Raw genomic sequence first — 23,298 nt, 5'->3', positions numbered from 1 at the left:
GCGCTTGGACTGCTTGGTTTTGAAGTACTTCTCGGACGACGAGGAAGGAGCCTTGTCAGCCTCGGTTTTGGCGCCGGTGTTCTTTCTTTCGACCCTGCTGTCGTGGCTGACGTCGTTCGTAAATTGCTGCGAATCATCTTTGTGTTGATTGGCTTGTGAGCGCAAGAGATCAGGAAACCATTGCTCGAGCTTGACTCGTAGAGAGTTATAGGGTGCGGGATTGAACGCTGAGATGCGCGAACCATACGGAGTGTCGAGCTCGAGTGGAAGATCAAAGTCGAAGAGCGGGATGGTGGGTACACCCGCAAGAGGCTCTAGCTTGGCGGCAGAGGTTTTACCTTCCTTCAACTCCTGCTGCGCGGAGATAGTCAGAGTCGGAGGCGGAGAATCTACGTTAGCCTGAGGGACAGTGGTCGACTTGCTGCTAGTGTTGGCGGTGCTCTTCGACTTGGTAGCTGAAGAAGACGGGGCCGATGGGGATCGAGCTTCAGCCGCAGCCGCAGCCGCCTGTCGGCGGGTCGTGGAGACCATGACGGAGCGATGGTCCCTGGACGACGATCGCGCTGTCTGAGATCGAGGAGAGCGGCCAAGACGATAGCATACACTCGGTTGTGGAAGCAGGATGAGTAGGGCACGATTGTTTCGAGGTATCTGAAGGACAGCTTCGAAGCTGGATATCAGAGTGGTGGAGTGCAAGGAAGCGAGCAAGCAACGAACGAGCCGATATAATCTCGAGCACTCTTCGACCAAGCCGCCTTGGCTGAGTCCTGCTTTCGATCAATGGAGTGCTTCTCGACTGACCCAGAAGGCCTGATGAGGTCTGTGAGCTTTCTGAGGAAATTAAGCGGGCGTACGCAGAGGGAAACAATGTCGGGATGCGGGAATACCGCAAACTCTGTTGCGAGCGGTGGGTGCGTCTTCTGCGCCGCGTGTGGTGCGCTGAGTCAATGTGATTATACGAAGGTTGTTTGTGATGACATCGAGTGAGCGAAAGGGTGGGGAGAGTGTCTTCAGGTCGTCGCTTGAGAAGCGACAGGTGATGATTTGCGAAAAGAAGAGGCTGAGTCGGTCGAATCGCCTGCCTCCAGAAGAAAGGGCGAGCAAGCTGCCTTTCAGTCGACAGTCGCCCTCTTCAACCAGGGTCCAAGCACACGCAACCTTCTTTGTTTCGGCTGCAGAGAGGGCTGCGCGCGCAATTTGCGGAGACGTTTTTTGGTTTCGAATGTGGCTGGCGGTCGCTGTCAAAAAGCGCTCGTCACTCGATTCAGCAGCACGTTCGTCGCACAGTATGCGGCCCCTTTGTATGCTACCTCGAAGGGCACTGCTTCCACGAATCGACCGCCAGACCGCAAGCGATGATGATGCTGCAAACAGTAGCAGGAAACTCGAGATGACGGTATGTTCATCGGCGATAGATAAGCCGTTGAGCGTTCGCACCGACACGACGCAGGAACTCCACTTCATGCACGAAGCTTTGAGGTCGGCAATTCACAAAAAAAAATCGGCAATCGGAAGACCCTTTTTTAACGCTTCTCACAAAATTTTGGGAATAGAAGCGGAGATTTGACCATCTTGCTTCCTTTCACCCACTATTTCTCTCAGATTCGAGGTGTTGAAATCTTAGCTATTCCCATCTGACAAACGATGTCTAGCTGGACACCTGGTCGAGGTCATCATCGTGGTGGTGGCGGGGATAATGGCGGACCGGGCAGCGGAAGAGGCGGTGCTGGACGTGGTCGAGGTAGGGGTGGTGGTGGACACGGTCACTCTGGCTCGCGCGGGAGAGGAACTTTCGCGCAGCATCGCCAGCCTCGCGACTCCGGCTATGCCTCGAGACAGCATCGCAGCACTTCAAATGTTGCGACTACGACCACTCCTACAGGCTCGTTCTGCTGTGATCATGTGGACGACAGCCCGCCCTCTTCATCGGCAGACCCGACGACGTTACCGTACCGATGCCCTTTTCGCGCACACTCTGCGCTTTCCCTCACGCTCCACAAAGCAGACCGCCACTTAATCTATCCAGAGGGAGGAATCGATGAACTCAAGCGACTCGATCCAATGCTGGTAGCAGAGCAGAGGGAGCAGCAGCGCCGGTTGCGTCAACAACAAAGGCGGAATCCACATCCTCTACCCTCAAGACCAAGCGGACCATCCTGCATAACATCGAACAGTAGCAAGGACGACCGCGTCAACAACTCGGAAGATAATGGTGGCGAATTAGAGACGAGCAGTTCTGACGTCGACGACTCTGACAGCTCCTCCGACTCCGAAGACGAAGACGAGGCCGTGGCCGAAGCAGACCAGCCAAAGCCCAGCAAAGCGCGAGAAACTGGACGCGCCCTCGATGGGCCTGCAGACGCCACCATCTCCGGTCTCAACATCCAGCTCGACTCGCCGGAACTCATTGCAGAGTGGATTAGTCAACGCAAGAAGCGATGGCCAACACAACAAGTGGTGGAGCAAAAGCTCAAGGAGAAGGAGGAGAGGCAGAAGCGCAGCGAAGCCATCTACGGCCCACGCCCACAGCCCTTTGGCAAACGGCCACGGGAGGAGACACTACCATCCGTACCCGCTCCTCGGGTCGGCGAATCGGCACAAACTCCTGTACACGATGACAAAAGGCAAAAGACGGACGCAACATCCGGAGCAAGCGCTTATCCTGACGCTAACGACAGCGAAGCGGATGACGATGCGCCGCCAGAAGAAGTGTCATCGAAAGAAGCGGTCACTTCGCTTTCGGAGGAGCGAACCGCGGCTGCGACGCAAGCTCATGCAAGCGATGATCGCGATCGACGGCCCATCTGTACGCACTTCCTGCAAAACCGCTGCAATTATGGCGATCGTTGCAAGAAGCGACACGAGTCAAGCCCGAGCGCATCAGCGCAGCAGCAGCAGCAACAACACCCCGCAAAACAGGCACGACGACCTCATCCGAGACCGCCGCCGGCCAATCCGTTCGAGCAGCCTGATCTGCTGCGGCAGCTCCTACGCAATGAAATTGAGAAGCACGTCGATGCCGTGGGACAAGCGATCCGGTTCATCGTCGATAACGGCATGCTGCTGCATGTCGAGACCGAAGAGGGACAGGCAGAAGAGCAAAGGAGGAAGAGGGAAAAGATTCAAGTTCTGCCTTCCAAAGTCGACGGTGCCGCTCAGCCGGAGAAGGGTGCTACCGAAGCGACGGAGACAGACACGAACGCATTGTCGGTGCTAGCACAAGAGCCGAGTCTCAGTGAACCGGTAGTTCAAGGTGGCATGGCGGTGATCAAGCCATCGACATTCGACGCCAACGCAGCTCAAGGTGGAGCATCTCTCTACCGTCCCACCTCACCTACGCTGCGTTCTCTCTCGGAGCTCAAGTATCCACCCGAACCAGACCCGCTCATCTTCCTCGACCCGCTCCGACGAGACGACCCCAAACCTCTCCTCCCCTCCCAACTAGTCCGTATCGCCAAAGATCCTGTCATCCGGTCGGTGCTCACTCCCTGCACACCTCTCCACCCCAACGGCCACAAGCCACCATCCCTCGAACGCGCCATCATGTCGCTCGACGCGCTCCCCACCGACCTCTACCGCAATGCTGCCATCGAGATGATCCTCGGTGTCGCCTCCTCTTCCTCGTCCAGCGCACCATCGCACCACGGAGGTGGTCTGGTGGTGGTATCCAAAGACGGGAGGAGGAAAGTGAGTGAGACGGATCTGTTCAGGATGGGGTTGAGGGTGGGAGGGGATGAGGTGCTGGCGATCAAGAAGCTGGCGGATCGGTTGAGTGTGCTGTTGGACTCAAGTCTGCAGTTGGACGAGGTGGGCGAGGCGGATTGGGCCCTGTTGACGCCGGAGCAGAGGAACGAGATGCGAAAGCTGCACTACGATAGGGAGGCGGATCGGCTGGATCGCTTGAGGAAGCTTGGTATAGATGTCTGAACGTCTAAACTCACATGAGCTTTCACTGCTATGACACAATCAAATCACACCAGTTCTACAGGCTACGACGATGTACATTTCGAGTCTGAGCGTGTCAGCTCGACGCAGCGAGTGCACGTGGCTCAACAGAGTCGCACCGACCTCTAACCTTTGATCTCACGATACTTGTCAGTCGCCCTGACCAGCCTGTCGGTGAGACCGGGCTCTTTCGCCGAATGACCCGCATCTGGGACCATATGAAACTCGGCCTCGGGCCATACCTTGTGCAGCTCCCAAGCGGTGGTCGCGGGGCAGACGGTATCATACCTCCCCTGTACGATTGTCGCGGGAATGTGCCTGATCTTGTCGACATTCTCGCTCTGCAGCAGCTGGCCGTCCTGCATCCAGCCTTGGTTGATGAAAAAGTGGTTTTCGATGCGCGCGAAAGCCAGGGCCCAGTCGTCGTCTTCACCCTTGGCGAGGTTCTTGGCGTCAATGTAGAGTTTCGACGTGGAGTTCTCCCAGGTGCTCCAGCGGCGCGCAGCGTCAAGGCGCACGGCGGCATCGTCCGAGGTGAGGCGTTTGTGGTAGGCTTTGATGAAATCGTCGCGTTCGTTGGGTGGGATTCCGTCCCTGTATATGTCCCATTGTTCGGGGAAGAGGTGGCTAGCGCCCTCCTGATAGAAGAACCGGAGCTCGCTCTTTCGGAGTGTGAAGATGCCGCGGAGGATAAGGGCGGTGACGCGGTCTGGGTGGGTTTGGGCGTAGGCGAGCGAGAGCGTCGATCCCCACGAGCCGCCGAAGACGTGCCATTTGGAGATGCCGAACTTCTCGCGCAGCTTTTCAACGTCGCCCACGAGATGCCAGGTGGTGTTGTCGACCAGGTCAGCATGGGGCGTGCTCTTGCCCGCACCACGCTGGTCGAACGAAAGAATGCGGTAGTGCGAAGGATCGAACCAGCGTCGCTCCTCGGACCAGATTCCTCCACCCGGTCCACCGTGCAGACAGACGATGGGGTAGCCGTCCTTGTTGCCGCTCCACTCGTAGTAGATCGTGTGTCGCTCATCGACGGCAAGACGGCCCGTCTCGAACGGCTCGATAGGAGGATAAGGCTGTCGCAGCGTATCCTTGTAGCCCGAAAGCGAGCGTGCGGCCTCGGAGTAATCGATCACGTCGGCAGCGTGAAGGCCAAGCTTGGGCTGTGCAGACGAGTCTTGAGCCGACATTGTGGAAGAAGTGCGGTGCGAGACGCTGTTCGAAGATGAGACCAGGAGCGGCAATGTAAGGACAACGCGCTGCTGCTGGTGTTGAGCAAGCAAAAGTGACGATAGCAAACGACGGCAGTGGCGCTGAGCAAGGTACATCGAGGTGAGGAGGGAAAGATCTCAGCCTGACGACGGCTGTAAGAGGACCCGAACGGTGACCCGAGCTCCGGGCGGAGTGTCACCGTGTTCGGAAGACTGCGTTCCATATATCGCGGAGGGGTTTTTTTTTGAGAAATGGCTCGACCACGCTTGTTCAAAGACAAGCTTATTACAGTGGCTGGCCAACACGGTCTGTGCCGGTTCCCGAAGTGGCGGCTCGAATATTGTTCTACTCGTATTGATGATGGCTTGCACTCTTTCTTTCATTTCATCGAAGACTGCTTTTGCTCCTACAGTAAGCGCAAGGCAACCATTTTCAATATTAAGAAGGAAAACTATCGACCGGAGAGGAGACGGGTGAACAAGGCGAGGCTCTGCAGCAAAAGTTGTAGGCGAACTACTATCTATCGTCCATCATTGACGTTCGTTTTGAACATCTTCGGCTGATAGCGAAAGAAGGCCTCCACGCCAGAGGTATCTAGTCTCTGGTGTTCTCGTGAAAGAACGGTTAATCTTCGCTCGATTATTATGCCAAAAGACGCAGTGCTCCAGAGAGCCTTCTTCTTTTGGGATAAGGAATACAAGCGGGGGTTTTGGAAGCTGCGCTCCGACGATGGAGGAGAAGTGGGGAAGGCAGGGGCGGGGACAGGGAAGGGCAGGGCAGGGAAGAAGAGAGGGATGCTGGAATTCACACACAAGGACACAATACAGAGGGTGTAGCGTGAGTGCAAGCGGAAAAGGCCTGCAGACTCGCAATGGTGAGACGAATGCTGGATTATGTTGTACAGTTGAAATATGCTGGTGGATGGCGAGGATCCGGGTATGGTTGAGATTTGAGTCTTGACTAAGTAGGATGTTGGGAAGTCCGTGTTGCCGGTCGTCACACCTTCTTGAGGCGCTTCGCTTCGTTGGCCTGGATCTTCTTCTCTTTGATCTGTCGGTAGGACTTGATGGCTCGTTCGCGCTCTTCTTCGAGCACACGCTGTCGAGCCATGCTGGGCTCTGAGGCTGTTTCAGCCTGAGCACCAGACTTTCGCTTCTTACCAGCAACCGATGAAGAGCTCGCTGCTGCGCCGAGCTTCGCTGGCACACGTCCCTTTTGTCGGTCCATTTCAGCCTGCTTGACTTTGCGTTCGGCCTCGTCCTCGTCGTTGCCTGTGATCTTGGCCATGAGGCGGGCCTTCCGCGTCTTGGCCTGTACAGACTCGCCACGAGGTGCACGTGTAAGCGTAGGAGGAGCCTGAGCGACATCGTTGATTTTCTTGACCTGAGTAGCCTTGGCAAAGTCCTTGATCTCGCCGGTCTGCTGAATCGCTTGACGCTGACGCTTGAGGTCCGCACTGGAAGGCTCGCTGGCCTGCAATGCTGCTGCTTTGTCTGCCTTGGCTTTGCGCGCTGACTCCTGCTCTTCGAGACTCTCGGGGTCAGCATCCGGATCGATGCCTGCCGCGCGAAGCTTTCTACGTTCGCGCTTTCGTGCATTGATCTGCGATCGCGTCGCCGAGCGGAAAGAAGCACGGACGTCAGAAGCCATGGCCTGCTCGACACGAGCGTTGAAATCGCGCAGCTTCTCGCCCGGGCGAATGGTGAGTTGGGAAGCAGCCGTGGCGTTGTTTGTATCGGCTGCAGAGGCATCTGAGGCTTTGGCTTTGTCTTTTGCCTTTGTCAATGCCTCCTGTTGAGCCTTCTTTTTAGCTTGCAGCTTTTCCCGATACGCTTCTTGGACCTTGGCGCCTTGTAGGATGCGCATGGCGCCCTTGGGCATCTCGGAGAAGAAGCCGTCATCAGCGCCAGGTGCGAGGTCCTGGCCCAACGAGAAGCGTTTGGCCACACGATCCGAGTGCTTTGCTCTTTTGTGCGGCATGACCAGCAATACCGTGTACTGTGGGTGATCGCGGGAGGGTGAGACGGGTGAGTGTCTGGGTGGAAGCCAAGAAGGAAAACGAACCCCTCTCTGCTTTGCTTTGAAAACGAGAAGAAGAGGAAGAAAACGAAAAAAAAGAAAGAAAATCGCTTCTTCTCTTTCGCTTTTCGTTTTGGTTTTCCGTCTTCCGGAAGAAGATTTTTAGGATGCAGATTGTTAGGTCACCACCAATTAGGACCTGCCGATCCTTCTCTGCTCGACAGTTGGGAAGTCTTCTTCTGGCAGAGTGGGGTTGGATGTGAGCAGGACCATGAGCTCAGTGCATCGTCAGTGTGTTCTCATTGAGTGGCCGCAGAGACTACAGACGGCAGCTGTGGGTGCAAGGCGGCGCTTTCGTGTGGAAGCCCAGGGCTGCGATAAGGGAGATCTTTCTGCCTTCCTCTAAAGGGAATTCGCCCTTCCTCTAAAGGTAAGTAAGTAAGTGAGTTCAGGTCCAGTGCGAAATAATCTTTTTTAGATTTCAGGCCGCAACACAGACGAAGAGCGGTATGGACCGTGAGTCGAGGTAACAGCCGAAACTTCGGGACAGAGAGCTGGAGAGAGCTTGATAGCCCCGCTTCTCCACAGCGTGCCAATCGAGCCGACTTTTCCGCTCTCGCTCGCCCGCACTTGCAGACGACTGGATATGAACAACCCACCTCCCACGAAACGGTTCGACGCTGCCCGTCATACCTTACTATTGAACACCAACCACTCCTATCATCACCCCGCCGGACATCACAAATGTTGGCAACAAGGTCTGTCGCAGCTGCCTCGGCGGTGGTCAGGACGGCTACTCGCAGTGCCCTGCCTAGGCACCTTGCTGCTCGCGTCGCAGCCTCGGCTTCGGTACGCGCCGCTCAAGCAACGAGCTCGCACAACGTCCTCGCCGGCCTTCGACAGCTGCACTCGAGCTCTGTGCGTGCTTCGGACACCAAGGGCGAGGCCATGAGCTCTCCCTCTGCGCCGCTCACCGATGAGCTCTCCAAGACGGGCCTGTATGATTTCCACGTCAAGAACGGCGGCAAGATGGTCCCCTTCGGTGGCTACCTCATGCCCTTGACATACGGCGATGTGGGTCAGGTGGCTTCGCACCACCACGTCCGTACTCACGCAGGTCTCTTTGATGTAGGCCACATGGTGCAGCACAAGTTCAAGGGCCCTGGTGCGCTCAAGTTCCTGCAGCACCTGACACCGGCATCGCTGACCTCTCTGCCTGCCTTCTCGTCTACGCTGTCGGTGCTGATGTCCGAGCAAGGCGGAATCCTGGACGATCTCATCATCACCAAGCACGCCGACGACAGCTTCTACGTCGTCACCAACGCCGGTTGCCGCGCCGACGACCTAGCGTGGTTCAAAAAGCAGCTCGATGCGTGGACGGGCGAGGCTGTCGAGCACGAGGTCATGGACGATTGGGGATTGCTCGCTCTGCAGGGTCCTACGGCAGCCAAGGTGCTTGAGAAGCTGGTGGGCGACTTTGATCTCAACACGCTCACTTTCGGCAAGAGTGCTTTTGTGCCGCTCAACATCAACGGCGACAAGGTCGAGTGCCACGTTGCCCGAGCAGGCTACACGGGCGAGGACGGTTTTGAAATCTCGATTCCTCCTGCATACACCGTGCCACTTGCCGAAGCATTCCTCTCGGACAGCGAAGTGCAGCTAGCGGGTCTTGCAGCGCGAGACAGTCTGCGACTCGAGGCGGGCATGTGCCTGTACGGCCACGACCTGGATCCTACCGTCAGCCCTATCGAAGGTGCGCTGGCTTGGGTCGTGGGCAAGGACCGCCGTGCCGCCGCCGACTTCTTGGGTGCCGAGCGTGTGCTCAAGGAGCTCAAGGAGGGTCCACCTCGTCGTCGGGTCGGTCTCTTGATCGACGGTGGCATTGCCCGAGAGGGTGCCAACCTGTTCACTCCCGATGGCGAACTCGTCGGTCGTGTCACCTCGGGTATCCCAAGCCCTACCTTGGGCAAGAACATCGCCATGGCGCTGGTGCAGAACGGCCAGCATAAGAAGGGCACCAAGCTCAAGGTCGAGATCCGAAAGAAGTTGCGAGACGCCGAGGTGGCCAAGGTGCCCTTTGTCGAGAACAAGTTCTTCCGTGGATGAGCCTTGACATTCCTCTGTACATAGCCTGCCAATATATTGATTGACGAAAGAGATGCACTCGGCTCAGATCGTGGAAGCAGAATCGACGACCAGCATCCAGAGAGGACTTGCTCTGTTGGAAGAAGAAGACAGTTCGCCAAGAGGAAGCCGTGCGCCGCCACGTTTTCGACAAGGCTCGAATTCTGACAGAAAATGCGCTCAATGCGCATGAGCCTGAGAAATCCAGAGAGAAAGTTCTCGTGAATTCATCGAACCCATTTCTCCACACAGAGAAACAGAGCATCGAACAGCGTCGTATCAACAGCGATAAAGCGACAGACTTGATCCAGCTCAACCATCTCGAACAACGCAGAAACCTAGCAGGCGACAGCAGCATCGCAGCCGGTTGGACCACACACTTCTAACTCGCCGAGATCGTGTTGCACACGGTCTGCACGTCACGTCGGTTTCCGATATTAGTCACGACCTGCAGCAGCGCCGGGCCCTGATTCATCGCTGCCGCATTTTCTTCCCTATCAACCTCGTCAAAGCCCTTGCAAAGTTGGACTTCCTTCCTCCTGCTCCTCCGCCTCTAACTACACCGTCTCTCAGTGTGAACTCCTACCTCTCCACTCGCTCGTCGCCGCTCCTTGATCCAGCTGTAGAACAGAGCTGGGCGTCGAGAGCAGCCTCCACCCAGCATCCAACACCCCCAGTCAAGCTTCGAAAATGGCATCGTCCTCTTCACAACAGCAGGGCTCCTTCCCGAGTGACCCCGTCACTGCTGCCCAGCAAAAGTCCATCGAGGACCTCTGCAAATCCGGACCGACCATGGAGGGCGCCTCGCTCATCGTCGTCTCCAACCGCCTTCCCGTCACCATCAAGGTCGACCCCTCCGTGCCAGGCGGCTACACATTCAGCCTCTCCTCCGGCGGCCTCGTCTCGGCGCTTTCAGGATGCAAAAAGACCATGAACTTCACCTGGATCGGCTGGCCAGGTCTCTCTGTACCCCCCAAGGATGAAGAGTACATCGAGAAGCGCCTTCGCGAAGAGTATAGCTGCCAGCCCGTTTGGATCTCGGACGAGATTGCCGACCGCCACTACAACGGCTTCTCCAACTCGATCCTGTGGCCGCTCTTCCACTACCACCCGGGCGAGATGAACTTTGACGAGACCAATTGGCTGGCCTACCGAGAGGCCAACCTGCGCTTTGCCGAGAAGGTTCGCAGCATCGTCAGGCAAGGTGACATGGTGTGGGTGCAAGACTACCATCTCATGCTTCTCCCCTTGATGCTCAGGACGCTTATCGAGGGGAGCGAGCAGCAGGGGGCTACCTCGCAGCGCGAACTTGAACACGTTCGAAATGGTGTCGACGGTACACTACAGCTTCAAGATGACGATCTGCTTGCCGCTCCTTCGGCCTACGACTCGTTGCGTGGTGGCCGTCCCAGCTCTCCGCCAAGGCGCGGCGATGACGGCAACGACAGCGACTACGAAGGCCGCGATGCCGCCTACCGCAACAACAGCAACACCACCGGCCGCGGTCTGGGCACCAGCGACGGCTCCAGCGGTCGAGGTTCGATCAAGATCGGCTTCTTCCTTCACACGCCCTTCCCCTCGTCCGAGATCTACCGCATCCTCCCTGTGCGTCGCGAGATTCTCCTCGGCATCCTCCACTGCGACCTCATCGGCTTCCACACGTACGACTACGCGCGTCACTTCCTCTCGTCGTGCACGCGCATCTTGGGCCTTCCCACCATGCCCAACGGTGCCGAATTCGAAGGCCGCTACGTCCACGTCGGAACTTACCCGATCGGTATCGAGCCCAGCCAGTTCGAAGACGGTCTTGAACGCGAGAGCGTCAAGGAGCGTATCAAGAGTCTGCAGCGTCGCTTCGAGGGGGTCAAGATCATTGTCGGCGTCGATCGACTCGACTACATCAAGGGTGTGCCGCAGAAGCTGCATGCGCTCGAGACGTTCTTGCAGGACCACCCTGAATGGGTGGGCAAAGTGGTGCTGGTGCAAGTCGCCGTTCCGTCGCGCCAGGATGTGGAAGAGTATCAGAACCTGCGGGCGACGGTCAACGAGGCGGTGGGACGCATCAACGGTCGATTCGGCACGGTCGAGTCGATGCCCATCCACTTCTTGCACCGCTCTGTGAGCTTCGACGAGCTCTGTGCGCTCTACGCCATCAGCGATGCATGCCTGGTCACCTCGACGCGTGATGGCATGAACCTCGTTTCTTACGAATACATCGCCTGTCAACAGCAGCGTGCAGGTGTCATGATCCTTTCCGAGTTCGCCGGCGCAGCACAGTCGCTCAACGGCTCGCTCATCTGCAACCCTTGGGACGCCTTCGCAGTGTCGGACGCGATTCACGAGGCGCTCACCATGCCGGCCAACGTGCGCAGGGAGAACTTTGAGAAGCTGAGCAGGTATGTCAAGAAGCATACCGCGAGCTGGTGGGGGTTGAGCTTTGTCAATGATCTCAAGCGGATCAAGGTGGAAGATGGAGCCGAGAGTCCGGGCGGCAGCGGAGGCTCGAGTCTGCGGACAAGGCCCTGATGCCCCGCACTCGTCTGTAACATAGCGTCCCTCACTGTTTGCTCGTCATGTGAACGTTTTTCATCATTGCTTTTCGGCATCACGATGACACTAGTTATGGAACATGAGAACCTGCACCCCTTGAATCTTGGCGCCTCAGCTCACGTCAGCACCCTGCCCAACAGCGGCTCCACGGTCTCGAGATCATGCCCCGGCACCACCTTGCCACCCGTCGTCTTTTCGAGCCTCTGCAGCCTTTGGTTGGAATTGAACCAAGCCGGGTGGTCTCGCGCCAGCCAGCCCTGCGGAATGCCCGGGTTGTAGTTTTCCATGATGTGCGCATGATCGCTGACGAAGAAGAACGTTCCGTCATTCTCCAAGTTGAGCTGCAAGCCAATAAGGCCGTCGGTGTGGCCGGGGAGGTGGTGGAGCGTGATGCCCTGGGCAAAGTCGATGGAGCGGTCGTCAAAGCATTTCCAGTTGAGCTCGTCGAGCGAGAGGTAGTGCGGCAGGTAGACGCCACGATCGGCGCCCGTGGCACAGCTGAAGAAGGCCCCTTTGAGTTCCCGCTCGTGCACCCAGATGGGGACGTCGGTCTTGCGGAAGTGTTCCAGGCCGCCGGCGTGATCGAGGTGGAGGTGGCCGATGATGACTTGTTTAATGTCTTTGATCTTGTGGCCGGTTTTGGCGATGGCTGCTTCCAGCTCGTGCTCCGGATCATACCTCGATTTCGCGAAGATGTCGTTCAAGGGGGCACCCCAGACCTCTGTAGGGCGAAGAATGCAAGCAAAGATGATTCGTCAGCAGATGTGTCAGTCAACGTACCACTACTTCAGTCAACAAGCCGTCCAATGCAGACGTACTGTCATAATCGCGTCCGGAGCCAGTCTCCCACAGAATGAGTCCTTCGGTGGGATGCTCGATGAGCACGGAGTACATGATCAAATCACGCCGTTCGTGCACCTCCGGACCCTTCGGATTGCTCATGAACGACGAATTTCCTCCGCGTTTGAACCATCCAGCATCCGCTTGAAGGTAGCCCAAGTTGAGAACGTGGGCCTTGGTACCCTGAGGAGCTTTGTTGAGCACATGTGGCAGCACGACGCCGTCTCGCAGTTGGTGCTGGCTGAACTGGCCGGACATAGTTGTTGATTGTTGTGAGTTGGTTGGCGATGCGATAGATCAAGCAGTGAATGCTTGGTTCGGTGATGGAGGCCGAGTGTGCTCAGACAAGTGCAGCGGCACCAGAGAAATATATATACTTGGCAGCCACTTGGCATGCTCTCGGTGTTTGGGCCTCTGCATGTCGGGAGGGCTCAAGCCATCTCACCGGTCCAATCACCGCTGCTGTCATGACCGGGGAAACATGCCGATGCTGCGATGCTCGCATTCGGCATTTGTTGAGCCCGTTGAGCGGTGAGTCAGAGCAGACAACAGAATCTTCGACGGCCATCCATTGTCTTGGCCAGCTCAGCTGCCGAAGCGAGCGGAGAAAGGGCCACATGACACACAAAGGGAAGCAGCTCTTTGTTGCGCGTGTGACACCGTGTCTATCATGCATGCAAGCTTGTTCACCAGCTGCTTTCAAGGTGCGCGAGCCTTGCGCAGGTCGGCTAGCGTAGCAACACATAGGAAGCGTATTTAAAAGCGCGCACGGCTATGTAACATTTTGCAAACCCCGCACTTTTTGCTCTTCAGGGTTTCCATCGATGTCGTGCGTGTGTCTCGAAATGACCGATGAGAACGTAAAGATCTTGACAGTCGAGAAATTGGTAGGAAAAAAAAGAAAGGCCAAAATTCTGGTACAAAAATGGGACATTTTCGAGTCCGTCTTTTTTTTCCCCGCGCCTTTTTGGCAGTTGGCTCAAGAGATGGCAAATTATTTTCAAAGTTGTTACACCGCCGATAAGTGCTTCTAAAGCAGTAGCTTTTCCGCATCTCGAGATGGTCACATCCGCAAAAGCAAAGTCAGTCACAAGCTTTCCCGGTATTGTACCGTAGCACACGAATGTCGACGCAAAATGATAGCATTGCGTGTACCTCGATACAATTATGAACGAATGTAGATCAACCGACGGCCGATAGGAAGAGCAAAGGGAAAGGGAAAAGGCAAAGGCTAAGGGAAAGGGACAGGGGATACGGCACCAGAGACCCGTTGATCGCGTCAAACGACAAGACCGAGCACGGGAGCAATGGGAAGAGCGAGAAGAGGAAATGTAGGGGCATTAGGTGACTGAACCATCGCCATAGAAAACATTGTGGACCGCAAAGAGCCCGGCAAGTCAGCCAAAGATGCACCGAGTTGGTCTAGGAGTATCCTTGTTAGAGTCCTACCGGCGGCGTGGGACCATCGCCCTCTCGTGAGAGAAGGCGTAGGCCCGCACAGTTACCGGCTTCCCGCCAGTTCTCTCCCTGTCGGGAGATCCAAGATGGCGAGGAGGACTCTATGAGGGGATATCCAGATACTTTGTTAAACGATGAAGAAGAGAAGAAAGGTGCGAGCGCTGTTGGCCTGACGACTTTAAGCCTCGAATTCTCTCGCGAGACGGAAGAATGCAGAGAAAAGAAGAAAACGAGAAAAAAGGAGCTACGGCGAAATTCACCAACGTGTTACACCCTGCTCGTCGACAAATTGAAACTGAACTGTACTGTACTGTACAGTACGTCGGATTTCACGAGTTTTTTGTGACAGCTCCAAAGCGGTCCAAGAATCCTAAGGCGTTTGCTTTCCAAAATTTATGCTCAGCTGCTCAGCCAGCCAGTTCGGAAAGTGAGAGCCGCTTTGTCACTCACATGCAACACTTTGCTCTCGACATCAATCACACTTGCTCATCACTCAACCTGCTCGACTCATCTGCAGCTGCTCCTCCGCATCATCACAATCATAATCAACACCATTCAGTCCCAAAAGCGCAAAGCGGCTCCCTTACATTCGCATAAGGAACGTTCGACCGACCAAAGTCGCCGCTGAACCACCGCGCGGTCTGCATCGAACCACACCTATCGACCTGGTTACTTCCACGAATGTCGGTCGCAAAGCTTCGATAGCTTTTGAAAGTGCAGAGACCCATTGGGGGCTTCAGCTCCCTCACATTCGTACTATATCTTACTCCCCAAAGGATCCGATCTTGGGCAGCAGAATCGTGCCCTCTTTGCCTTCACGATGCCCACCGCGGCCCACCGGTCCGGCGATGGGCCATCATCGCAGGGTGTCCAGCATTCGTCCCAACATCCACTTCGAGAAGCATCACCTGTAACATCATCAGCAGCAGTAGCAACAGCAACTGCAACGACTGCAGCAGCAGCAGCAGCGTCACCTTCTTCCCCTTTCGTAGCCCGTCACAGTCCCAAGGCTCGCCCACGAACTCTCAACAACCAGCATCATCCTTATCGCATAGAGCTTCTCGATCTCACTCCCGTCTCGGTCTCGTTGCTATGGTCCACCCGTCCTCCGCCTCTTAGTGCCATCCCACTCGAAGCCATCAACACGCAGCTGCGCAAACGCGTCAAAGCTCGGGGCTCTAGCAATGCCGCCCATCGCAGCTCATCGCCCGGCCGCACCTCTGCTCGAGCCACCGCAGTATCACCATCGCCTACTTCTACTACTGCTGCTGCCGCCTCCAAATCCAGAGGTCCCGCAACAGCTCAAGCCTCGGACAGAAGTGCCAACAATGCATCCAATCAATCGCTCGAGACTCCCATCTCGAAGCTCACCGACGGTCTCGTAGCAACGCGAAGCTTGAATCGCAAGGTCACAAAGATTCGCCTCCGTGCCCCTCCACCTGTCGCAGTTCAGCATAGAAGAAGCTCGAACAGCTCGGCTCCATCCGACTCGGCTCATAATTCCGCCAATGACGACGACGCATCCGATGATGGCGCCGCCGCTGCCGAAGACGAGATTGGCTCTGCTTCTGATGCTTCCGACTCGGGCTACGAGGGGACGTCCGACACTCGCCATCATGTCACAAGCGTTTTCAAGGACCGAGTCTCCATCATCGTCAACGGTCACGACTGGTCCCACGTCCTGCTCGGAGAACGCGGCTCCCACGAGGCCATCGTCGTCATTTTTGGACTCGAACCCGAGTCAGACTACGACATCCAATTCCTCGTCAAGGCCGGTCTCGATGGCACTCACGACGCTTTCCGTGCGACGCTGCGCACCCGAGCTGAACGCGACTCGCCTCGTTCCATCGACTCTGCCCCCGCTGTCCGCTCAGCTTCACCCTCGCCCCTTGGTCGTCTCCCCGTGTCTGCACCGGAGGTGGATGTGGTCGAAGCTGCGCCTCGGCGTCTCGCTGTCCTTCAAGCTGAGCTCGACGCCAGCGAGGCTCACAAAGCCGCCCTCCTTGCAGAGGTCAAACGCGCCAGAAAGGAGTCCTCCAAGCATGAAGCTGGCCTCCGACACGAGATCGACGCCGTCAAACGTGGTATGGATCGAATGAGTGCCACCGATCACCGCAGTCGTCAAAAGGTGTTGGCGTTGCAGGAGCTCATCAAGCAGACCACCGTCCACACAAAGGAGATTCACGAGCAAGCAGAACTCGCCGAAAAGGAACAACCACAGTGGGAAGAGCAGGACGCCAATCTCGAAGTTCAAGTGGAAACGCTGCTCAAGCAGGTTGAGGCAGAAGAGGCCGCAGCACAGGCCGAGTGGGATAAGGACGATGCAGCCCTTGCCGCTCTCGAGAAGGATCTCCGATCGCTGGAAGCCTCGGCAAAGGCACTTGAAATCGAGCGCGACGAGTTGCGCGATGACAAGCTGGCCTCAATCCAGTCCGAGATCGAACGGGTTAAGGAACAGTCCCGAGAGGCTCTTGCCAGGCCACCAGGGGGGCTTGGCGCCAACGCTCGACGCGGTGGTGCGGCTGTAGCCGGCTCGCAACGCGGCGGACATCGTCATGCAAGCGGCCCTCACGCGCCTCTCAATGCTGCAGGCCACAAGGGCAAGCCAGGAGGCAGGGGAGGCAAGATGGCCGGTTTTGGCAACCGTGCTGTCTCAGGACCAGCTGGGCAGTTCGGCGGGCCGGGCAACAACAGCAGCAACAGCACGGGATTCGCTGGAGCCTCGCGCGGCTTCATGCAAAGCTTTGGAAAGGGTTTCCGTCGTGGACAGCATCAGAACCAACAGACACAAAGCTTCGATGCGATGGCTGGCACGAACTATGCTCCCGGCGCCGCGTCTCAGCAAGGCTCCATGCTGCCTTCTGGGCAAGCCTACCTTCCGGATCAATCGGCGATGGGCATGGGTGGATTCGGCGCCAACGGTACGTACGCTACTTTGGACTCTTTCTACAGCCAAGCACAAACGCAACCCACTCGATTCCCCTCAGGTGCCTCTGAGGTGAGTCAGGATGATCTTTACGATCCTACGCTTGGGTTTGACCCGTACGACCCGTCCATAGATGCTCGCCGCCGATCGAGTCTGCCCATCCCGCAAGTCTCGTACAACCCGCCTCAGCCCAGATTGCCCGCGTCCTCGACCACAACGACACTCAACCCTGCCAATCCCGAGTTCGTCCCCTCGACTGGGTCGAATCACGAATCCCCGGTCATCAGCAAGAACCCTTCCGCTTCTTCTGCTTCGGCCCCAGCTAACAAGACGAGTGCAGCAAGCACAGCGGTCACAGCGGTCACCTCTGCGACAGCCCTGCCTGCTCACGCTGCCATCGCGACGCAGTCACCACCACCCGGGGTGGCTTCTGTCGAGCACTCGCCCACGTCTTCTTCCCGATTCGCCTTCCCACTCGCTCGCCACCTCCCGACCTCGAGTATCAGCAGCAATGGCGGCGGCGGCGGCGGCGGTAGTGGTGGTGGCGCTGCGTCTTCGCTGACCAGCAAGTCGAGCTCGTCGGCGCTTGCATCACCTCCCGGTGCTAGCGCCAATCCGAACAATATTCTGAACCTGCCGCTGGGGTCCGACCTCAGTGTGCCGCCTTCGGGTAGCTTGGGATCCAGCTTGTTCTCGATGGGTGCACCGGGCACGGCTAGTCCGTTTTCGAGACACTCACCGTTGCTTGCGCAAGGTCTTGATGGGTCGACCGGTTCAGCTGGGATGACGGGTTTTGCAGGCGCAAGCCCTCGGTTCGGGCAGATGGGGTTGCAGGGGCATGCAATTGGATTGACTGGTAATGGCAGGGTCGGCGGTGACGATTTGACTTCGAGCTCGGCACCGTTTGGCACCTCGTCCAAGTTCGGGCCGCTGGACTACGACCCGAGCCTGGACAACTTCGGTCCCGCTCCCGGTCTGTCGGGCGGACTGAGCTCTGCACCTGGCGCCAATGCGCCTGTCGTCGCGACGGGTGGATTGCCGCCGTTCAGCTCAAGCACCATGTCGTCGATCTTTGGCGCGGCCGATACATGGTCTCCGCCCGTAAGCAATGCCTCGACGTCGGGGTGGATCACGTCGTCGCCTCCGCTCGGCAGTGGGGGTGGGAGCGGCAGTGGTGCGGGCGGAGCCGGTGCGGGGAGCGATATCTGGACCGCACCCGGTTTACCGGGTGTGTCGCAGCTCAGGACGAAACTGTCGCTGACGGACTTGGCGTCGCAGACGAATGCGAGCCCGTCCGGGTCACCGGCTGGCGGCAATGCTGCTGTTGCGGGTGCCGCACCGTTCGGCGCCTTTGGAAACGCAAGGTTGGGCGCGCTAGGCAGTACCAGTGTGCCGAATCGATCGAGTCCGCTTGCGAGCCCTGTGACCGCTACCAGCCCTGCGGTCGCCGTCGCTGCTGACCGAGACGGATCCAAAGACGAGAAGCACGAGACTCAGCTGCAGTAGCACAGCGTTCTCCCTGCGTACGGAGGAATGGACACTTCATCATCATGTACTTTTAGCTTCAAACATTTCATTTCACAGTTCCTTTGTGCTGTATTGCTGCGTGACAAGCTTGGCAGGCTCAAGTAGCACGACGCGAGAACGGCAGAGTGTCGGGTCGAGATGCAGGCCGGCGGCAATCTCACTGAAAGCACCTCCGCTCACTCGCAGGGTAGCGTCGATCACTCTGAGAGACGACGTCGAGATGGGAAGAAAAATGCGTATAGAATTGTGGAACGGGGGTGGGACAACGATGCTCGACTGCTAGAGACAAGAGTGAAGCAAGGCCGTGGTGTGGCCGTCCGAGATTTTTGGGTACGGTATGATGGTACAGATGCGGCTCAAAGCAAGATGAAGAAGGATCGGTCGACGGGGGAGTTTAGTGACCGGCACGGCGCTGCTCGGCAATGACGTTGGTGAGGCTCTCCATCTTGTTCTTGGCACGGCGCAGGGTTCCTACGCGGCGCTTGATGAACTTGCGTGCACGCTTGTCCTTGGAGTTACGGATGAGCTCCATGGCACGACGCTCGTAAGGAGCGAAGCCGGCGACCTCGCGGATGACGGAGCGGATCACCTTGACGCGCTCACCCTCGCGGCCCTTGCGGTTCGAGGGGCGGGGAGCGAGGACTCGGCGCTCGGTCTGGTGGCCGCGGTTGACACCCCAGACGAGACCTGAAGAAATGCAATAGGTGAGATGGGAAGGGTAAAGTTGGTCAGTATGATGCAAAACTCGATTAGATTTTGATAATGTACCGTCGACGGTAGCAGAAATAGTAGAAGCGGCGGCAGTGAGAGCAGTATCGGCAGTGGTGGTCAAGGTGGTTGGATTCGCTTTTGGTCGGAAGAGAGCGATTGTATGAGAGCTGTCGGCATGGTCGAAAAACTGAAGCTGCCAAATCGATCTGGAAGTATAGCAGTAGCTGCGACGACAGACGAACGGTGGTTGTGCTTTGAAACGAGCACGATGGCAGTGAACACGAATAGAACTTCTGCAGCACGTCGTATCCTGAACTCTTTCCATCTGTGCCGAAGTCGTGAAACGTCCACCGACAGCGAGTCCATCAAGACGTGATCCAATTGCGGGAACAGTCAATCGGGATCCATGAACTCTTTGCGACAGGTGTCCCATATGGTCAATGACATCAAGAACCTGTCGAGCCAAGGAACGCTGACGATACTCCCTGCCCATGAGACTTTCCACCATATACCGGCATGATGATGCAGCACGGAGGTTCCTAGGGCACTGCGCTTCGCCATCCCTTGCGATCAACGTCCTTGTGATCCCAGACAGTCTTACCCGGACGCGATGCAATCCTCAACTTTGCTGATGCTTCCAGCCGCTAGGCCGACGACGCAAAGTGTCTCTCCTCTCTTCTCTCCAAAGACGTTCTGAACCTCCTCTGCGTGGGTTGTCGCAAAACATGTGCGAAACCAGATGCGAAGACCTGCACACTTCGATGCCGGTGGATGCTGTTGAGACGATATCTTTGGCCCAAGGCAACGTCGAGCCAACTTCGCTGATGATTACTACTGTGTGTGCTTTTGTCGGGTTGTCGAATGCAATGCTGTGTTGCTTCTGCTTCGGCTGCTGTCGATGCTACTTGATTGCTGCTTCTGCTGTTGCTGCTCCTGCCGCTGCTGCTAATATGTCTGCTACCGTAAAGTCGAAGGTCGCGCGAGGTGGGAAGGGATACACACCAGATCGAGGCACGCCGGCCTTGTGAGCAGGGTTGGACGAGTTACCCATTATGATGAACTGTATGTGAAGAATACGAGGTTGATGATGATCTTGAGGGATGGAAGTAGAAGGTAGCAGGAGCGGCTGCGAATCTTGATGGCGACCACCGAACGCTGTCCCTGTGGCTGGGAAGTGTGTGTGCCTTGTGACTGCAAATGTCGTCGACTTGCTCGCTGCCACTCTCACATCGACACACTAATTTCCCACTTCCCATCTTCCTCCCTGTCTACTGCCTCGTATTTTCAGATGAAACAGCACAGCGCAGTGACGGAACAAATTCGAGTTCCCGGGGCGAAACGAAATTCGAGGATGAGCACTGTTGGCCCTTTGCTAAATTTCTTTTCGTTCCTGCGGGTTTTCCAACACGTGATCTAGTTAAACCTCGGCCGACGTACTATCGAAAATTAGCTGATGCTTAGTCACCCTCCCATTGACACTTTCAGGGTCCAAGAGAATTTCTCCACTTTCCTTTCGAAAAGTGTCCGACGCTGGCGCGCGGCAACACACGCGATGCATCGACAACCGTGCGTGCGCTTTTGGACAACTCAACACTCTGCATGGACCTCCCTTTGCACAATACTACCATTATCATATCCAACACCCCAGCTTGTTCACGCTTCTGGGTTTCATTGCCGGGATGGAGCAAATTTCTGCACCGCCAACCTTTGCGACAGCGGAACAGCTTGCACAGCTGCAGGCAAGCACCCCGCAGTCATTCGACAACATCGCTCCACAACTGCATTTCCACCTTGAGCAATCGACGATCTACGTGAGCCCGTCGCCTTCGTCACGGCCGACCTGCTTTGAGCTTCTCACAGCAACAGGCTCATCGAACGGAGCAAAGGAACACGACGGCGAGGAGGATGACGAAGAAGAGCAAGCCGAGGTGTTCCGCGCTGTTGGCGAGCTGTGGATTACTGAACGAGAGCTCTCCTTTCTCGCGCTCAAGACCGGCACAGGCTTTCACCTCAGCTATCCAAATGTAGCACTGCATGCTGTCACTCGAACACCACCGAGCTTCCTTTCGACCTCAATTCTGAACGGCGCATCATCTTCCACAGCTCAACCGCAAGATTTCCATGGCTGCCTGTATTGCCAGCTCGACCTGAGCCCGAACGCTGCCACCGCAGAGATGGGCGTCGATGGAGAAGAAGAGGACGGCGAATTTGTCGAAATGTACATCTGCACTCCGGACAGTGCGTCTTTGGATCAACTCTTCGAGGCGCTCTCGCACTGCGCGTCCCTGCATCCTTCCGGGCCGGTCGATGATGACAGTGGTCATCCATTCTCAGGCTTTGCACCCTTTGGCACAAGCGGCTCGGGCACCCAGCTAGGCGACGGCATGGATGAGGATGGACACGACGATGAAGGCGCTTTTGACGATGCAGACGGAGATGACGATCAAGAGCTCAGCGAGACTGGCAGGGTGAGAGCCGACTTCCAAACCCCAGATTCACGCTACCGTCCCTACTGAGCGAAGGGCGCTACCAACAGCATACATGCTCTTCACCTTCGTCTGCTCTGATCCTTCTAGTCAAGCTGACACATGTCCGTATCTCCGCCTTGGTTTCTCACATCTGCGTTTCCCCACAGCGCAATCTCGCCCACCTCGAGAGTGTCATGCAATGGCCCGACTCGGACGAAGCCGAGACACCCTCCCTCGTCGAAGAGCCTGCCGCTTCTCACGTCGCCACAAGCAGCGTCCATCCCGCCACGAACACGCTCATCCTGTCCAACTTGCCGGTCGAGTTCTTCATCCCTCACATCTGCTCGCTGCTTCTCTCGCTGCTCAACACGTACGGGTCGATGGTTCGATGGACGCCGTTGCCGTCGGTGGGGCGTGCTGTCGTCATTTTCGAAAACACGGAGGGCGCGGCTCTGGCCAAAGCTGGTTTGGATCGACTTGTTCTGCCGTTTGAGGACAGCGATGTGCAGGGCGTACAAAGGGCGTCGGTTGAGGATGACGGGACGATTCTGAGTGCAGTTTTTGGCCCCGTGACAGATCCGAGCGCTGAGCCAGAAACGCTGGCGGTGCCGACGACGGACAAGAACTTCTTGATCTCGCCACCGGGAAGTCCACCGGTAGGCTGGGAACCGATTCGAGAAGACCCGCCGAACAGAGACACGCTCGCAGACGACCTGATGAAGGCGCTCGCCGATCTGCGTGATACGGGCAGCCACATCGAGTCGCATCAACCTCGAGTATGGGGCGAGGCTGTCACCGAGGAAGACCACACAGCAGAGCGGAAAAGCGGAGGAGCCGGTACGCCCGAGGTGATTCTCGCCCCCACCACCGCACCGGCGATGCGCCCCTTCCAGCCGGGCTGGCTTCGAAGCAGTCAAAGCAAGGCAGAGTCGGAGCCCGCGGAAGAGCAGATTGATTTGCCGGGCGTCACAGTGCAATCGTTCGACGGAGACGATCAGAACGACAATGTAGGCGGAGCCAGGCTGTACAACGGGTTCAGCATCAGCTCAGTCAAGGCGACCGTCGAGTCGATGCGTGGACCCGTATCGAATCTAGGGCTGGATGCCGGGCTGGGTGGCGGTCTCGGTGCGGCAGATCTAGATGGGAGAGGAGGACCCACCAGACGTATCACGCCCACCGGCCGACCGCCGTTGAATGGGCAGGATTATCCCGCTGACGCCTGATACAGTAGAGTTAGTACAGTGTCAATCAATTCATACCAGCATATCTTATTGCTACAGTGTGTACAGTACCACGTCCTCGGAAGGCGAACAACACATATCGATCGGGAGTACGACTTGAATTTCCATCGACGATGTAGAGTGGTCGTCGCCCGACACAAACGATTCCACAGTCGACCCGCGGCACATGTTGTGGGACAGACTCGACCGTGGAAAGCTTATGCAAAGCAGCCGCGGCTTAACTAAAATTGCTGGAGCGTGCGCCGGAAAAGAAAAAATCGACGAGGGTCCACCTGCAGCT

At 57.0% G+C, this 23,298-nt stretch overlaps 9 protein-coding genes across 9 annotated transcripts; 5 read left to right on the top strand and 4 right to left on the bottom strand.

The window, feature by feature from the left end:
• Positions 1 to 1,644: 1,644 nt before the first annotated feature.
• EX895_000662 (uncharacterized protein) lies at positions 1,645 to 3,927 on the top strand (the record flags this gene model as incomplete). The annotated part of the gene is made up of 1 exon (XM_029881263.1): positions 1,645 to 3,927. The coding sequence occupies one exon, from the start codon at positions 1,645 to 1,647 to the stop codon at positions 3,925 to 3,927; it is 2,283 nt and encodes a 760-aa protein (XP_029742649.1).
• Positions 3,928 to 4,070: 143 nt separating this feature from the next.
• EX895_000661 (uncharacterized protein) lies at positions 4,071 to 5,132 on the bottom strand (the record flags this gene model as incomplete). The annotated part of the gene is made up of 1 exon (XM_029881262.1): positions 4,071 to 5,132. One exon carries the CDS (start codon positions 5,130 to 5,132, stop codon positions 4,071 to 4,073), a length of 1,062 nt encoding a protein of 353 aa, XP_029742648.1.
• A 1,018-nt stretch (positions 5,133 to 6,150) lies between these two features.
• On the bottom strand, positions 6,151 to 7,134 carry EX895_000660 (uncharacterized protein; the record flags this gene model as incomplete). The annotated part of the gene is made up of 1 exon (XM_029881261.1): positions 6,151 to 7,134. One exon carries the CDS (start codon positions 7,132 to 7,134, stop codon positions 6,151 to 6,153), a length of 984 nt encoding a protein of 327 aa, XP_029742647.1.
• Positions 7,135 to 7,917: 783 nt separating this feature from the next.
• Positions 7,918 to 9,279, top strand: EX895_000659 (uncharacterized protein; the record flags this gene model as incomplete). Its single annotated transcript, XM_029881260.1, has 1 exon — positions 7,918 to 9,279. The coding sequence occupies one exon, from the start codon at positions 7,918 to 7,920 to the stop codon at positions 9,277 to 9,279; it is 1,362 nt and encodes a 453-aa protein (XP_029742646.1).
• A 708-nt stretch (positions 9,280 to 9,987) lies between these two features.
• On the top strand, positions 9,988 to 11,823 carry EX895_000658 (uncharacterized protein; the record flags this gene model as incomplete). The annotated part of the gene is made up of 1 exon (XM_029881259.1): positions 9,988 to 11,823. The coding sequence occupies one exon, from the start codon at positions 9,988 to 9,990 to the stop codon at positions 11,821 to 11,823; it is 1,836 nt and encodes a 611-aa protein (XP_029742645.1).
• Positions 11,824 to 11,963: 140 nt separating this feature from the next.
• Positions 11,964 to 12,945, bottom strand: EX895_000657 (uncharacterized protein; the record flags this gene model as incomplete). Its single annotated transcript, XM_029881258.1, has 2 exons — positions 11,964 to 12,568; positions 12,666 to 12,945. 2 exons carry the CDS (start codon positions 12,943 to 12,945, stop codon positions 11,964 to 11,966), a joined length of 885 nt encoding a protein of 294 aa, XP_029742644.1.
• A 2,020-nt stretch (positions 12,946 to 14,965) lies between these two features.
• Positions 14,966 to 18,577, top strand: EX895_000656 (uncharacterized protein; the record flags this gene model as incomplete). The annotated part of the gene is made up of 1 exon (XM_029881257.1): positions 14,966 to 18,577. The coding sequence occupies one exon, from the start codon at positions 14,966 to 14,968 to the stop codon at positions 18,575 to 18,577; it is 3,612 nt and encodes a 1,203-aa protein (XP_029742643.1).
• Positions 18,578 to 18,992: 415 nt separating this feature from the next.
• On the bottom strand, positions 18,993 to 20,360 carry EX895_000655 (uncharacterized protein; the record flags this gene model as incomplete). Its single annotated transcript, XM_029881256.1, has 2 exons — positions 18,993 to 19,285; positions 20,312 to 20,360. The coding sequence occupies 2 exons, from the start codon at positions 20,358 to 20,360 to the stop codon at positions 18,993 to 18,995; spliced, it is 342 nt and encodes a 113-aa protein (XP_029742642.1).
• Positions 20,361 to 20,988: 628 nt separating this feature from the next.
• EX895_000654 (uncharacterized protein) lies at positions 20,989 to 23,000 on the top strand (the record flags this gene model as incomplete). Its single annotated transcript, XM_029881255.1, has 2 exons — positions 20,989 to 21,777; positions 21,945 to 23,000. The coding sequence occupies 2 exons, from the start codon at positions 20,989 to 20,991 to the stop codon at positions 22,998 to 23,000; spliced, it is 1,845 nt and encodes a 614-aa protein (XP_029742641.1).
• Between the last annotated feature and the right edge of the window lie 298 nt (positions 23,001 to 23,298).

Source organism: Sporisorium graminicola, chromosome SGRAM_1, assembly GCF_005498985.1.
Source record: "Sporisorium graminicola strain CBS 10092 chromosome SGRAM_1, whole genome shotgun sequence".
Classification (NCBI taxonomy): domain Eukaryota; kingdom Fungi; phylum Basidiomycota; class Ustilaginomycetes; order Ustilaginales; family Ustilaginaceae; genus Sporisorium; species Sporisorium graminicola.
The sequence above is the reverse complement of the archived record's forward strand: the minus strand, read 5'-3'. Positions and strand labels throughout refer to the sequence as shown.